General features: G+C 40.1%; 1 protein-coding gene across 1 annotated transcript; it reads right to left on the bottom strand.

Annotated features, from left to right (window-relative positions):
- Window positions 1-989: 989 nt before the first annotated feature.
- Window positions 990-15,670, bottom strand: spop (speckle type BTB/POZ protein). Its single transcript, XM_031315483.2, has 10 exons — window positions 15,536-15,670; window positions 7,312-7,504; window positions 7,110-7,231; window positions 6,453-6,604; window positions 6,162-6,289; window positions 5,900-6,077; window positions 5,655-5,710; window positions 4,574-4,696; window positions 3,496-3,638; window positions 990-2,710 (listed from the first exon to the last, which is right to left on the bottom strand). Exons 2-10 carry the CDS (start codon window positions 7,387-7,389, stop codon window positions 2,566-2,568), a joined length of 1,125 nt encoding a protein of 374 aa, XP_031171343.1. The 5' UTR covers window positions 7,390-7,504; window positions 15,536-15,670; the 3' UTR covers window positions 990-2,565.
- Window positions 15,671-16,975: the final 1,305 nt, after the last annotated feature.

Raw genomic sequence — 16,975 nt, 5'->3', positions numbered from 1 at the left:
CTGCATGTCAAGCAGTTTCCCCTCAGGTGCTGTATGTTGGCAGTGGTGGTGAAGTATTCAGATCCTTTCACCAATAGCAATATAAAAATACTGTTAACTCTAAATGCAGAATACTGTCCCCTGTGAGTGTTATACTATTAGATATTACTGGATTATTATTACAGATGCATTAATGTCTAAGTAGCATTTCACTGATGTATAGTAGTATTGGTTGTGGTAGAGCTAATTTTAACCACTTTATATTCAGTATATCTATAGCAATTTTTAGCTGATCATATGTTTTGTATCTTCATCTATAAAGCTGTCAAATAAATATGGAATAAAAAACTATTTCCCTGTAGAAGAGGAGGCGACCTGTAGCTCACCTGGTAGAGCGTGTAGGCTGAGTCCTTGGCAGCGGCCCGTGTTCGAATCTTACCCACGGCCCTTTGCTGCACGTCACCCCCCCCCTCTTATATTTCTCTCTCCCGTCTTCTTCAGCTGTTCTAATAAAGGCAATAAAAGCCCTAAAAACAAAGAAATGTAGAAAAGTAGAAGTAGATTTACTTATACTTGAGTACAGTACCAGTAAATGTAATTAGTTACATTCCACCACTGTTGCATTCAGTCCAATCCTCACACCAGTAATCCCCACCAGTAAAAGTGGAGAGTGAGGACACATTAAGTATTAACAACTCTAAAAAGTGAAATACATCTGCAAGAGTATAGGGATTATTAATATTGAAGAGATGACTACAAAAATATTGACTAACAAACTGCAACTCCCAGATTTGTTCATAATTAGGTTAATGATAATAATTAGGCTGAAATACTGAGTTTGAATCATTAACACTAAATATAAACACTCGTCTTTCTCCCTGAAATGTCTTCACTTTGAGATCCGTTTCTGTGGAGTCCATTATCAATTCCTGATGAAACGCCTGTTTAATGTGACAGCTGAAAATAATTCATACAAACATTTCATACAAAAATACCAGACAACGTTTGCATTGCATTCAATACAAAATAGTTGTGGTTTAATCTTTTGGGAACAAAAAAATGGCAACAACTAAGTGTCACTTCTCATAACCAGCAATATCTACAGGAAAGAAACAACGGTTCCTTCTATCAATTACCATTTCCCCCCGGGTTAAAATGATAACTTCAAATGTATTTCATGTGGTTTGCCTTGGTGTGCAATTCTTTCACATTCTGTCTATTCTGAACATTAAAACGTGTTCATTTCAATTTAATTTCACCTCAGTCTTCACGCCTGCAAAGAAAACATCTGTCCGCTTTTTCTTTTCAATTTCACGGTTGAAAATGCTTTGTTTACACAGCTTCAAAAACACTAGTGGCTGTACAAATTCCTATGAAAAAAATAGAAATGACAGTTCTGAGGAAAAAAACAAACAAATAAGAAATCTGTCATAAAAGAACATTAACATGCCTGATTAAATCTTAACGTCATTTTGAAACCATTTCTCGACATCCCCCCCCCCTCCATTTGTTGTCTCCTGGTTGGTTTGTCCATTGACACCTTGGATTTCTTTTTTTTTTATCTCAAGGGCTACAAGACACACACAAAATACAATTTCCCCGAGAATGACATCCAGTTGTGCGTTGCTATTTTTTGTATCCCTCTATACTTTTTCCCCAGCTATTTAAAAGACGCAGATGAAGCAGAGTTCTATATGGGAGTATGTGTGTTCTGTCACTTGCTGATTAATCTTCTTAAAGGGTACTTGTTCTTGGTGGTCCAGCTGGATCTTTAGTCCATGAAGCTTGCTTCAATGTGTGCTTGCCTACAGTATTTCTACCTTACTGCTGGTTGTAGAGGGGTGACCTGTGACTTTAGTGCAAGTTTAGTTTCCCAACTTTCTTTGGGAGAATTAATGATGAGTTTGTCCCATATCTGCTTTTTTGACTAGCCCTTGGTTGTCTTTCTCAGAGGGGAGGGGTGCGGGGGCTTCTAGTTTATAACTAACAGGCCCACTTCTTCTTCTTTAGTCCCTCACAGGCCCATGTGTCCATTAGTTTGGGGGCTTCTCTGACTGCTTTACTCCAAACACTAAGAACAGAGCAAAAAGAAGCCATATGAAGAAATAGCCAGTTAAAGACTTCATTTATCATCTGCACTTGTCCTTTTATCCTCCACATTTCCAGACAGCTGGCTCTTTTTGGGTTGTTGTGTTCAGTCCTTCCTCCCGAACGGATTCCAAAGTAGGAACTTACGACGATGTCGAGGGATTTAGCTTTCACACACGGAAAAGAGCACAATGTCAGACCTCACTAACCCAGAGCCAAGGAGCAAAGGGGAGGGGTGTTGTGTTTTTTGTAAACAACAAACATCCACTTCATTAGCCCACCTGCCCCTCTCTTCCTCATCCTCTTTTTCTTCCCTCCATCTTTAGAAGAGACTAAATACAGCAGGTTTGGATAGGGCAGAAGGAGGAGATTCGGGGGAGGCTGTAAGTAGTGTAGTAACAGCAAGGGGGAAGGTTGTCCCTGTGTGAGGGGGAAATCTGTGTGTCTTTGTATGTATATGCATGTGTGTGGGTATGCACGAGTGTAGACGTTTTGCTGTTAGGATTGTTTGAGGCGCTTGCGTGGGGGTCCGAGGAAAGGGCACTGGGCTGAAGCCAGGGAGCGGTAAGCTTCGGCCACCAGGTGTGGATGAGATGCCACCATGGACTTCCAACCTGCTGTCTCCATCACCTCTGCAGCATGGCTGGAGAACGGGAAAAAAAACAAATATCAATTTAAGGAAAATGGATTTGTATAAATAAACAGATACGGCTGTTCGTTGCTAGTGTATGGTCAGCCCTAAAAGTGTTTCATTAGCCCGGTTAAAACTGCAGGAGCTTCTGAAAGCATATTATCAGGGTCGTCCAATATTCAGGCCAATACAGTCGTAGCAGAACTTTTCTTCTTAACCTACGTCGGAGGGGACTCGAAACTAAGAAATGTAACTTAAGAAAAGCATAAAAATCTCCCAACTGAAAAGTGAAACTGGAGAATGTTTGTCATTTTTGCTTATAAAATGACAATTAATCAATCATCATCCTTTTTGCCGTTTCTTTTTCTGACGATCAACAAATCGCCTAATTGTTTCAGCTCTATAAATATAAAGGATGAATCGTGTGCAGTTTAGGGAGAGAAACAATCTGAAGGAATATGTGTGAGCTGAACATCAGTGTTTAGAGTTATTATCACACATTCATCCGAGTCAGAAGATGACATGACGGCAGACCTAGTGAGGACTCAGGTTGCTCTGTTCCTTTTCAAAGCCTGGGCAGGGTTTAATAATATCAGACGGACCTCTCTATGAGGGGACATGTGACATTACATTTGAAACTGTGACACCAAGGGATGAGGCGAGAGGGTGAGACTGAGTCCTGGTACCATCAGTAACGATGCCGAGATAAAGAAAGAAAGAAAATCCTCTTTTTCGATCGATCGACCAACCGATCGACCTACCTATCTATCTATCTAAGTGACAAAGTGTGAACTTACTAGTTGATGAAGTCGACGGCCTGTGTTTTGAGCTGGTCGGCGCTGTGCAGGTCAGCCAGGATGAGGATCTCAGCTGCATTTTCCACAGACAGACTGGTGCACAGCGCATCCTCGCACATTACCTTCAGTCTCTCCAGAGCATACTGAAAGAGAAAGGACACAATGTCAGTACACATTCTGTCCTCATCAGTATTCATGTGGTATTTGCAAATAACATTTCAGCATTCAAAATGTCCATCTAGTATGATACTGTGTTCAAAGTCAGCCTCCAACTTGGTGTCAGAGTAGTGAGATCAGATCAGTGTGAAATCATCAAACCGTTTCTTGAAATCCTGATGGCTTACTGGGCTACTTGGTTTAGTGGATACTGTACACTTAGTCCATCTTATTAACTATACCTGTGGGGATATCTGAAAGCTGGCAGTGTATGCTGCCAACAAAATAATATGCAACTCTTATCACATTAGATACAGCTGAAGTAGAAAACTCGACTTCTCTCGATGAGCCTCAGCTGTCCTTCCTTAAATACGTGGGTTTATTACAACACAAATCTGGCCAGAGAAGCTCTTGGTACAGAAAACATAGACATCAAGCCAAAATCTTAAAGTAACATTACATTGCTCAGCAATATACAGTATGTCCCACATCACATCATATAGAGCCACCAGGGAAGAGACAAAACAAGGTTGTGTAACCCCTGGTCCAAACTCTTTACCATGGGAGTCAGAAAACATCATCAAGGTCCTCATCTTATCTTAACCTCCAGACAACCACAGCCTCCTCACAGAAAGCATGCTAAGAGTGAAGGACTCGGAGGACTCTGAAAATACCAAACTATGACAATGGACAGCGCACAAATTCCTTCATGTCGAATAGAATTTTTTCACGACAACAGCCCAGACGGCTATTAACGTCTGTAGCAACGTATATGTATATGAATTAACCACACTGACACACAAAATCAGAAGAATTAAAATACCCTGAGCCAAACAGCCCAAAAACAACAGATTATATCTATCATGTAACATTGTCTCAATATGTCAAAATATAGCTGCACAGCAGTTGTATATATTATTACCTTGTCAGCTGCTGCCAGCAAGTCATCGGCCATCTTGTCCAGGTTGGGAGCCTTGTCTGTGTAAATGAAGCACATCATCTCCTTGAAAACCTCCGGCTCCACATCGTTGATCTCCACACGGTTCTGACAGAAAGAGACAAGGAATATAATAATATTCAACTACAGTATGTTATGTATGATACTTGACAATCATCTATTCAGGTTTTTGCATCATGCCATAAAAACAAGTTATTTGTAATGCTGACACTTAGAAATGAGGGATGGTGAATACTCTTAAGAGGAAATCAATGGGGCTGGAAATCTCCACAGTTGTTCAAGTCTATTCATGCATGTTAAATAGGACAACATGTAATATCATTTTTATCTTTGGAGCCTGGACTCAAAACTGGAGAATATGTAATTTTGCAAGACTAAATCCTACAGAAGGTGAAAGACTGGCAGAAAGTTGAAAACGATGTGATGAAAATAAAAATGTAACTACTGGATAATTGCTTCTGGTTTAAAGACATATGTAATCTTGTGGTCACAATCGGTAGAGATCATGTGCACTTGAAGTAACCTTGCAGCAAATGAAAACCTCTGCCAAGTCTCAATTTAGTTAGATTTTAACAAAAACAAAAAAAGAGGATTCATTGTTATTCTGAATACACACACGCACATAAGCACAGCTGGAGGGAGTCTGAGATATAAGAATTTTATTGTATACATGACAATAAAAAGAACTTGAACATTTGTAGCCTAAAATCTAAAATGTCCTTGGTTTTAAAGAAAGCTTCTCCTTCAATTTCATTTCTTCCACTCACATGTGCACAAATGGAAAAAAAAGCAATTCTCTGCTTCTGCAGCTTTGTCAGTGAAGGATGAATCCTGACCCCCAAGTACGGCAGGACAATTTCATTTCAGGTGTGCTATCATTCAGTTTTACCAAACAGCTCTGTGCTGCAGCCGTTCGACAGCACACAATCCTTTACTCACTTTAACCCCTGAACACAGCAGTGAAAATCTGAGCAGTTGAGCCACTGAGGAACAAAACAAAATGTATTTCTAGGACTAAAAAAAAGCTTTGGGACCATAGCCTCACCTTTTTGCTCTCTTCCATCTCGTGCTCAAACATGGCGCTGAATACAGGGGAACGTGCTGAAAGCAGTGATATGGACAAATATATAGATATTAGGACAAAGGCAAAAATGTGAGTAATTGTGGGATCAAGCAACAGCCAAAGAGTTAACTACTAAACACATACTACACTTTTATTTTTAAAACTGAAAAAACAAAAGAAAATGGAACAAAGAAAATACATGGGGTGTGTCTGACTCATGTCTGTACCTGCCAGGATGGCTTTGTGGGCCTGAAACTCCTGTCCAGCCACACAAAGGGAACAGTCTGTGAAGCGTGAGTTCTCCCACAGGCCCCCCAGCTCATCTGCTAGCCGGCAGTCAGGCACCTTCACCATGTTCATGGTGTTCTGCCCAGATATGTTGACCGAGTCCTGTACCACACTCACCTGAGGAAGAGAAATGAAATGAAATGCTCCAATTGAATTGTAACGAGAAAAGGTATAAACCAAGAAGAGGACTGGGCAGCGTACCTCACAGAAGAGTGTGAGCTTGTCGTCGGGTAAAAGGCCGTTGGCCTCATCTAGGAGGAAGTCTCTCCGGATGAACTTTTTAAAGCCCCAGTCTTTGCCCTGGACAAAGCGATATGCTCTCTGGCTTTCTGCAGACAGACGGGACACACAGAAGACACAGTAGGTAAGTCAAAGCACTTTTTTAAGTGCAAGCCAAAAACCATTAGCTCCACAGAGGGACGTTACGTGTAGAATACAACTCTTTCATGGCCTCTGGTGATGTTAAAATTTCATGCTACACATTTGACTCACCCATGGCTTTGGTCTCCTCTCCCTTGGCGTTGAGGATGGAGAATTTGAACTTGGCGCGCACCTCGGCCTTCGGACAGCTGACCAGCAGCAGGTAGAGAGACAGATAGTCTTTGCTCTCCTCATCCAGGCCCTTAGGATTCACTCGCAAACACCTGATGGTGGTGGAGGGTGCAACAGTTAAGATCTCTAGTAAAAGGGATGGAGGTAATAATGTATTAGCCAAGCGGCAACCTCCAGTGCTGAGAAAAAGAAGCCAATGAGGAAGTGACAAAAACTGCAGTACCTCACATGGCCACCTGAGGCTGGCTCCAAAAGGGAGTCAATCCCCATTTTTTGTATTAGTTTACAGTAAATGTATCTCTGTATCTGTGGCATTGGACTACTTGTCATTTTTAATTATATGAACGAAAGGTTCCGATGTGAAATGTTATTTTGTAAGGTATTTTTTTGAGTTGTTTGCTTGATAAAGGAATCAAAATTAATGAAGATTAACTTCATAGGACAGAATGCTAGCAATAACATTTGTGTTGGAATTTGAAACACTAATCAGACAGGGTGGGACTTTCTAGATGTTTCTCAACAGTCCACTTCCTGTTTACTGCGGTAAGACTATGAACACAGGATGTTTGAAACAGAGCAGCTCTCTTGCCCGCCCACCATTTCAGCTTGTCATTGGCCCCAGAAGAGAAGGTGGAGCTCTTGATGACCTCGCCCATCTCCTCACGACAGAAGCTGAAGTTGTTGATGGTCCACATGTAAGAGAACTTCACCACTTTGATCTGGCAAAGAAAAGGCTATTCAGTACAGCTCAGACTTCTTAATTTATTTGAGATTAAAGACAGCGTTGTGGTCATTTTACCTGTGTGTAACACCAGCTCTCGGCCACGGGCCCGCTGGACATTTCCGCAGGGGGAGGGGGACTCGGGACTCTTGACATTGCCAGCGTGACAGAAGGTGGGGCAAGAGGGTGAGGAGAAGTCACTTCCACACGTCAATATTCACCTCTGACATCCATCTGCATCAGTACATGCCAGATGGAAGCAGGTTGCCCCCTAGAAACACAATGTGAATGTGATTAGTTGATAAGACTATAATTTAAATCCCATGTTCTTTACAATACATTGCATTTAGCAGACACTTTTATCCAAAGTGACTTCCAATTAAGTGCTTTCAACCTTGAAGGTACAAACTCTGGACAGCAAGAAGTGCAAGTACATTAGCTTTAAATAAGCCAAACTACAAAGACCCATATTAAAGTACAACTTTAAGTTATTTTTTTTTAATCATCCAAGGTACAGTCGGAAGAGATGTGTTTTTAGCCTGCGGCAGAAGATGTGTAGGCTTTTGGTGTTCCTGATGTCAATGGGGACCGCATTCCACCATTTAGGAGCCAGGACAGCAAACAGTAGGGATTTCGTTGAGTTATTAGTTGTCCCTCGCCGTAAGGGGGCAGCAAGCAGGTTGGCTGATGCAGAGCGGAGTGGGTGGTCTGGGGTGTAGGGTTTGACCATGTCCTAGATGTCAGCTGGGCCTGAGCCGTTCGTGGCCCTATATGCATGTACTAGTACTTTAAAATCCTGTTAGCTTGAAACACATTCTTCGAGGCAATCACAGGAAACCATTTTCAAAAGAGCTCATTGTGATGCAACACACAGGCACTGTATCTTTCATTAATCCAGTTAAGATTCAATATCATTTAATCCATGCAGCCACACTGCCTGCTATTGAGGTTTGTGGTGTTGTGGCTAGATGAATTGTCCCTGACCCATTGGGAGACAGCAGGAGATGGATGGCCTATGCCTGTTCTAAGATCAATAGTCGCTGCAATTGCAATTAAGTCTAAAAAATGAACAGTAAATAAACAAGCTGCCTCACAGGACTGTGGTGGGAGTTGGAGCCACTGGCCAAATCCAAGGTTCCCAAATTACCTTCAAGTCACACAGTGGCAGGAAGGCTGTGATGCACACGTCTGTCCTTCAAATACACGCACAATCTTCAACAGCATGCATATATACTGTATGTAGGTTTAGACAGAAACAAATAATGTATTGCCTGTGCAGCCATAGACTGATATAGCTGATATGGGGGAGTCATTTCCACATACACTGTCCTGCTGCCGTAAATAATTGCAAGTGCATGGCAGTGTATTATTCCACAATTGAAAATAGTCCAATATATGAACTATTTATCCTGTTCGTTTTTTTTTTAATAAAAAGAATATAACGTGGGAATATCAAAATAAAGGCGCATCTTAAAGATGACGATGTATAGATATTTTCACTTTGTATCTATAATATTGGATCGTTGAGGATTGAATCGATATGTCGATCGATGTATCGTTACACCTCTAGAAAACATATACAGTAAGTCAGTGTCAATGCTTAATTATGGGATAAAAAAGGTGTACAGGTACCGTATTGCCAGCTTTTCTACACCTTTTGGCACAATGCCAGATTCATAAGCCTTTTCCATCTTGCTGCAAAGTCAGTGGCTGAACAATGTAAGCCTACTGTTTTTCACAATGTTTTTTCACTTTTTATAATACCAATCAGTTTCTTTCTTGGCCCTGATACTGTTCATCTGTGGCCAATCCCACGGTTTCCACTGTTCAATATATTTTTTTCTATTTCACCATTCCTCTAACCTTTCATCTGTCTCTACCTTCCTCTCACACCCAGAGCATTTAATGTCTTCATCCATAAATTCAATTTGGGTCAAAATGCAGCGTTACAAAAATTGTGACGGCTGGGAACTGAGCTTTCTGCTCCTGATGGTTACACAGTACACTGAATGAAGGTGATGCCTTGACAAAGATGCTGCTTAAAGGCTGTGCGAATTGTAACATCAGACTGAAAACTGAATGCATGACACACTTTACAACAGACTGATTTAGTGCTGTAATGTTGTGAATTTTTTTTAATACAACAGCAAATAGACAAATTCCACAAATCCTTTAAATCACATTTCATTTGATGGTCAGAATGCCGATTGTGAAATTAATCCCACAATGCAATGTGACGCATTTTATAGATGCAAATAAAGTACCGTTGTGCGTTTGTGATGACAGAAAATGACTATGATCTGTCTGAGTATCTGAAATCTCAAATTACAGCCTAATAGACATGTACCACACTTACAGGTCAAGTGACATAATTGAGGATACACACAGATATCTGTAACTTTTGTCCCACAATTCAATTCTCAAAGAAAATCAAAGAAAAAGAGGAAAATAAATCTAAAATAATTTAAACTGGACGACGGTGGGAAGGCTTGAGGAACATGTCAGAAAACAAAATATAAGCAATTACATCTTTAGGAAAACATTGTGCTCTCCACATTTTCCTCTATGCTGTATAGTATTTGTATGTATGTAGTATGAAATTGAAACACTTCTACGGTCTTCAATGATATCTTCTACACATTAACAGTGTAGTACAATTGCCTGCACAGTACCCAGATCTCTAGCAAATAGAACACCTTTTTGGATGGGACAGGATGTTCATAGCATGAATACCCTGCTAGACACTCTGCTGGAACTGAGCGATAATACTAAGTCACAGTCGAGGAGAAAGAAAGCCTGTTCTTGAAGCGAAAGGGGTTTTTACTCTAACTAGAATATGTATATTCACAACATTACCACTTTGAGTATGCATATCTTGATTCAAGTCCAGATAATTAGTCCAATGTGACCTCAATAGACTAGGAGAAATTTGTTGTGTTACCACAGCTTCTTTAAAAAAATCCAATGAATGGCGAACCAACCAATCTTTTTCATTCTTTAACAGTGGACACTAATGAGATGGACTAATACGAAGGTGGTACAGGGGAAAAAATGAAAAGTAAAGTGATAGAGAAGCCAAATAGAAAAACAGGTGGCGAATAAAAGATGGGCCCCCATCTGTGGAACCATTCGAAGAGATAAATTGCAATAAAAAGTGGTTAGATGGAGACAAAAGAAAATCAAACAGAGGTATGAGAGAGAAATCAAGTACAGATTCTTGGACAGGCAGACTGCTTTAGACGCATGCTGCATTGAAACAGTCCTAGCACACAACAGTTTCCTCCTCGTGGATTGAGATGTGTAAACACAGATGTTAGAACAGGTAGTCCCATTAATAGAGAAATAGCTAAACACATATCAGCCATAGATGATTCCATATTCATTTTTTCTGCAATAGCCATTCCAAGTAACTATTTACAATCATTATCTCTCTATTTTGTAGTTTTTATTTTATTGGGTATTGGCAGAGACCTCCATAGAGACAGAGAGAATTTAAGTCCCACGACTACCGTAGAGGAAAACAAGTCTCCGCTCTCGATTGACTTGTATTGTGTGAAGGTGCCTCCTTGTCAATCCCGTCTGCTAGCAAACATAAAAATGCCTAAAAGCTGCTGTGTGGGGGGTGCACTACCAACAGGGTAAAGAACCCATAACTAAGTTTTAATAAGCTGCCGAACCAAAAAACTGAGATTTATGAAGACAAAAGTGGTTACAGACGTGAGGAATCAGCAGGAAGAATGGGAAGACTGTGGGATCCTGACACTAACCTAACGTTATGCCCAATGTTACGTGTGCAGCGCACATTTTGTTACCAAGTATAGCTAAAGTATTTTGTTCACAGTATGCAACTTGTGTCATAGTGGAATAGTGGATATATCAGAAAGTTATGCAGCATTATGTTTGCAAGTGCCTTAGCTTGCTAATACATAGCTAACATTAGCTTACTAACAGCTAACTTGTCCTCGCTGGTAAACATAGGTTGCTAAAATAATCCTTTGACATGCTTAAATGTGATGGGTTTAAGCTAGCTCCAGGCACTTTGTCAGCATTTCAGCCCTTAGTTCCATATTGTGGAGCCGTGGTTTTCAGAGTATAACGTGTTGCGCTCTGTCTCTACTCCCACGCTGTATTCAGATTGCCTACCGAAGCATGCCGGATTCTAAAGAAAACTATGCATGCCTGTAATACAGTGCAATTTTATCACATTGATTACAGCCTCACTGCTTACAGTTCACAACTTGCGCATTAAGTTACTGCCAATGCAAACTGAATGTTTCTTACTGGTGCTTCTTCACGTTAAAAGCATTAACTGGCAAACATGAGGTGGCTTTTATTGTGAAGAAGCCACAGTAAAAGCAATGCATTTGTCACTGCAGTTAGCACTGGCTCCAATCATCTAACTATAAATCGGGGAATCTCTGTCTACTTCACACTTGGTTTCCTGGGTACCCTATGAACAAGGGGTTTGGAATTTGGAGCAGTTTGGACAGCGTTGGATATGGATATAAATAAACTTTGAATTAAACTTAACGACCAAACAATAAAAGTTCAGGAAAAATTGTTGAGAAAAAAAAACTGCCATGTTCTCTGTCTCTGAATAAGAAGTACACAGTAAGTCAGTAGTAGGCTATGCAGTGTGGTTGCATATGAAGTGCTTTGGGGTCTTTCTGTAAGTAATTTTGGGGTACAATGGTTCCAGGAAGGCACATTTTGAATGGGCACTGTACTAGTTCATCAAAAATTGAGTATCTAAAAAAATAAAATGCTAATTTTCTGCAGCAAAAGGCTATACCCACCACCAGCTCCTCAGCAAGGTAACCAAATCAACCAGGAATTAAATGTTAAAGATTAGGCTACAGTTTTTCTCTCTCTTCAGATGACTTGCAATCGACCAAACTCTGGAAGATCGTTCAAAGACACTTCAGTTTCTAAAAACACAAACTATCACCAGCACAGGTCAAAGGCTGCATGAGAAGCTGTCATTTGAACTTTCACCAGACAAACTATTCGCTTATCACTAATATTCATTGATTATCTGTGTTCAAATAGTCTAAGCAAAGGTTTAAATGTTATGGCATACAATCAATCAAACAGCAAACTATTTTAACAAAAACTTAATTCAAAATCTAGGAGATGGTAAAGGAAAGAAAAACAATCTAATCTATCTAACGGTTTGATCATCGAAATCTTAGTGAGGTTAGCTTCTTGACTATTGCACATTAATCCTGTGAAGACAAATCAGTATGAAGTTCACAGCAGTGTTAATCAATTAAAGTGGCCAGAATAACACAGAATTTGTTATGCAAGTCCAAAAAACAAACACCCATTGAATTAAAATATGTATGAATGTATATCTGTAGAGATATGATATATGAGGTGGCAGTTATGACCACAATACTTTTTCCTGACATTTCACTTGCCCTACCAAAAAAAAAAGAAGAAATCAATCTTTGCTCTAAATTAAAGACTGGAGGTATGGAGGCATTTCAGACAGCAATTTCCAAGGGGGATGAAAAAATTGCAACCCTTGTCAAAGTGTCAGTGAACACAATGTCTATTTCCAAAGCTTTGGTCTTTGAGGACTGCAGTAAGCCACAGACAAACCTTAAAACTATAATTGGTACAGAGACTGAGGATCGATTGCACAGCGCGTGTTGGGCCTCTGTGGGAGTGATTTCATATTCTGCCCTTGGTCAGGGTGCTCCTCCTTTCCTAAAAACTCAATCTCAGAGAGGTATGAACTATTGATTTTGCTACAGCGATCAGCTTGCCTTTCTCTCATCCCTGACTTTGTGCAGACCCACAATTACATTGAAGGGGATTTAAGCGGGCAAAAAAGCATTAGCACCCAGGCTTCACCTCCTCCCTGTACTTCCTTACTAAAACCCTACCCTGCTCACTTCGCCAGGTACGGAAGGTTAAAGGGAGGGGGGACCTCAATGCATATCTAATGTCTCCAGTCACCTGGTTCACACCATTACCAACAGTTACAGTTGACGTGTCGACCTCTAAGGGCTGACACTTCTGCAGGCCACAAAACACTAGTCTTCACATCTTTAAAAACGGAGTTTTAGAAACAGCCGAGGAGCAGTGGAACTAGACTACATTATTGCTATTTTTGGTAAGCTATTTGGTTAATTTGAGGGTTATCATGAATGAGTGGTATTACCTTTCTTGGAAGCTGCAACAGGAAACTATCCTAAGAGAACTGCCATCATGATTAATAAACTCACAAAAATGTGATTTCCTCGAATAGGTTTATTTTTTGTAATTTTAGAAAGTAATCTGGTTGTCCTACACTTGACATGTATTGTTGAATAAGTAGTCAGCAGTTCGAAAAGGCACACACAACACAACAATTTGATGTCTAAAAGTAACGGGCAAGTTTACTGCAGACTAGAGTTGTATGATGTTTCAAATAAAAACAATCAACAGAAAGTGTGACAGACACTGTTGTTGTGTAGGACATCATGATGAAAGAAAGTCTTGCTTCTGGCCTTATTTATTTTTTAAGAAAGATGCAACTGGATCGTATCAATGTCCACATCACTAAAAGCTCCATCACATTCAACATATCACATGTTAATAAAATCAAATTGTGCATCAACATGGTTATACCAGTCATACCCTACAGCAGACAACCACTGGATTGTTTATGCTTGCAATTACCAGATTCCTCTGGATGCTGTTTATGTCACTGTGAGAGCTAATAAAATAACTACTGGAAAATATGGGCTAAGCATTTGATTTCTATTTCTTTTTTAAGTTTCATAATTACTTGGGGTAGACAAATCCGACCTCAGGTTCCAGAAAAGGAACATTTTAAAATACTTGGTTAACTCGGGATGAAACAAAAGTTTATGACTCACTTTCATGATACAAAAATATGATTACATGTATTGTCAAGTAAAAAAATTATTAGAGATGTAGCTCAGCATTTTCCAAATTGCATTTCTTGTACACTGTAGACAAAATGCGCAAATGCAGTAGGTTTTACTTTGGGCCATCACACTAAAGGTGAGCTCAGCTAAACTGAGTTATGTATGCTCAGTATATCTGGACGGCAAAGAGATAGACTCTCAAAACTGAGTACCACTTTAAGTCTGCTGTGTGGCAGCACTTTGACTTAATATTCGGCAAAAATGTAGCAAAAAGACAAGTAGAGCATGCAGGTGCTGCAAGAAAGCCAAGCCTTGTCTCATAGGTTACATTTGTATTCAAAAGTACACAAATCATTACAATATGTTATTACTTACAACACTACAAACTGTGGCCAAAACATGTTTGAATCAACGCTAATCCAAAACAGTCTTGACAAAAATCTTCATACAGATGCCAATGTTCATGTTACTGTGATCACCGCCAGCATGAGAGATACAGGAATGAACTTTCAGTGAGAAGAAATTATATTATAAGTGGTATCACTGCTGTGGTGTTTTGTCTGTTTCCAGTGAACCTGACCCAATCGTACCACTGTGTGCTGTGCATGTACTGATGTGCCATTATTGAGAAGATATAACTGTTCACTCCTTAAGGGTCACAACTTACTCATCACTTAGTTTCTACACAATCAGTTATAAATGATAGCTGTTCAACTAACGTTAAGCAGTTTCTGGGCAGCTTGAGAAAACAGCCCAACAACATGATCAAGGCTAAACATACTATAATAAATTATAAACTAACGTTACAGTAAATTAAATGGCTCTTATAAAGAAGTATGATGAAGGCCGATGACAAAAAACACTTGTTCTTGACATCTATTAACCACAAATATATATTTGTGTGATATATATATATATTATGTTATATCACATTTAAACGTAGCCACATTCAACGTGTTTCTAATTATCAACCTACTGAGCGTTTAATTGTAGCAGAAGATATTGGGGACTGAAACTCTGTAACACTATGCAGATATAAATGTAGGCGGTGACAGTAGCAGGTACTTAACCTGCCAACAATACAGATAATCGAGAATGGTATCTTACTTTAAACTTGCTTTTTACCTAAACTACGTGTAAACATCAGTGCGATCATAGAGAAAAATAAACCACCATACAGTGCTGACAAGTTGTGATACCTTTTAAAATACTGTAGCCAAATAATCCAATCTGACGTTAGCACGCCAGCTAACTGATCGAGCTAGTTAGCTAGCTAGTAGCTAACCTAAGCCAAACAAAAAGGTCGGGATATTGCCGCAAAAAACGGCAACTGAAAATACAACCTAACAGTCTTCGTCGTGTGCTTTTAAGTCTAAAGTCCACATATTACTGCTTTCTGTTTAATTTATAGACGGTCTTACCTTTGTGTTGGGTTAAATTATGACGCTAGCTAGTTGTCCGGGATCTTCTGTTGTTGTTTGCTAGCAGGCTAGCTGTCTGTAGAACTGGCAGACAGACTCGCACAGAGCGCCCCCTGTTGTCTCGGAGCCATTTTACAGCCCATTAATAAAATAGGATATCATGTGTTGAGGACATAGACTGTTATATACAGTCTATGGTTGAGGATAATCGTTCAAAATAATCGCAATTAGATATTTTTTATAGAAAGCCTGTTTAGTTCCCTTTCAAATGGTGCCCAATTTGTAAGGAACATGCATTTGTGGGATGAGCAGCAGCGCTGAGTATGTGGGTTGCGCCCATGAAAAATTTGCCAAATCTTCTCTGCCAATGCCAAACAGTTTATTCTGCCATTGACTCGTTTGGTGTTTGGTGGATTGGATGATTGAAGTTTGAAGAAACAAGACATATTGGCAATTGAACAATTTATTCATTTCACAAACAGGAGCCTCAGTAGCGTGTGGAAGAACCATACACAGCCACAACAGCCTGGCTCCTCCTCCTCATGCTGGTCACCAGCCTGGTCACACACTGCTGTGGGATGGCATCCCATTCTCCAAAATTAACGCGTTATGCTCGGCCCTTAATGCTGACAGCCCTAATATATATACATACATACATACACACATACACTACTCACAAAAAGTCAGGGATATTCAGCTTGATATTCGGGTGAAATTTCAGGATGAACCTAAAATCCACTATAACCTTTATAGGTGAACTTAATGTCACCTTCTCTAAACTTTGCGCATGTCCAACAGTTCAATGTTTCAGTACTTTCTGCACAACTTGCTGTTCTCTAACAAGGAGTTCAATGGCAAAATTCACAACAGGTGTTTGGTCCATGAATCGACCAATTAATTTCCTGGTTCAATTAGAATTGGTATTTAAACAGTCCTCTACATGCTGTTCACATTTTGACATTATGAGACCAAGATGACACCTAACAACTGATCAACAGTACCTTGCCATTGCAAGGCTTCAAACAGGATGTTCTCAGACGGAAGACAGAATAACATCATTAATTCAGTCATTGTGCCCCTGCATGAACAACACCGGCCTAATTTCATCTTCATGGACTACAATGTTCCAGCTCATCGAGGTCGCATCATTAGGGAACGGCTGCTGGAGACTGGGGTACCTCAAATGGAGTGGCCTGCACTTTCTCCAGACCTGAATCCCATAGAAAACCTATGGGATCAGCTGAGTCGCAGTGTTGAGGCTCGTAACTCTGTACCCCAGAACCTCAATGACCTGAGGACCGCCCTTCAAGAAGAGTGGGATGCCATGCCTCAGCAGACAATAACTTGACTTGTGGACAGCATAAGACGTTGTTGTCAAGCTGTAATTGATGCTCAAGGGCACATGACAAGTTATTGAGACATTGACATTTTTTGTTGGCT

Source organism: Sander lucioperca, chromosome 22 (assembly GCF_008315115.2).
Source record: "Sander lucioperca isolate FBNREF2018 chromosome 22, SLUC_FBN_1.2, whole genome shotgun sequence".
In the NCBI taxonomy this organism is placed as follows: Eukaryota; Metazoa; Chordata; class Actinopteri; order Perciformes; family Percidae; genus Sander; species Sander lucioperca.
The sequence above is the reverse complement of the archived record's forward strand: the minus strand, read 5'-3'. Positions and strand labels throughout refer to the sequence as shown.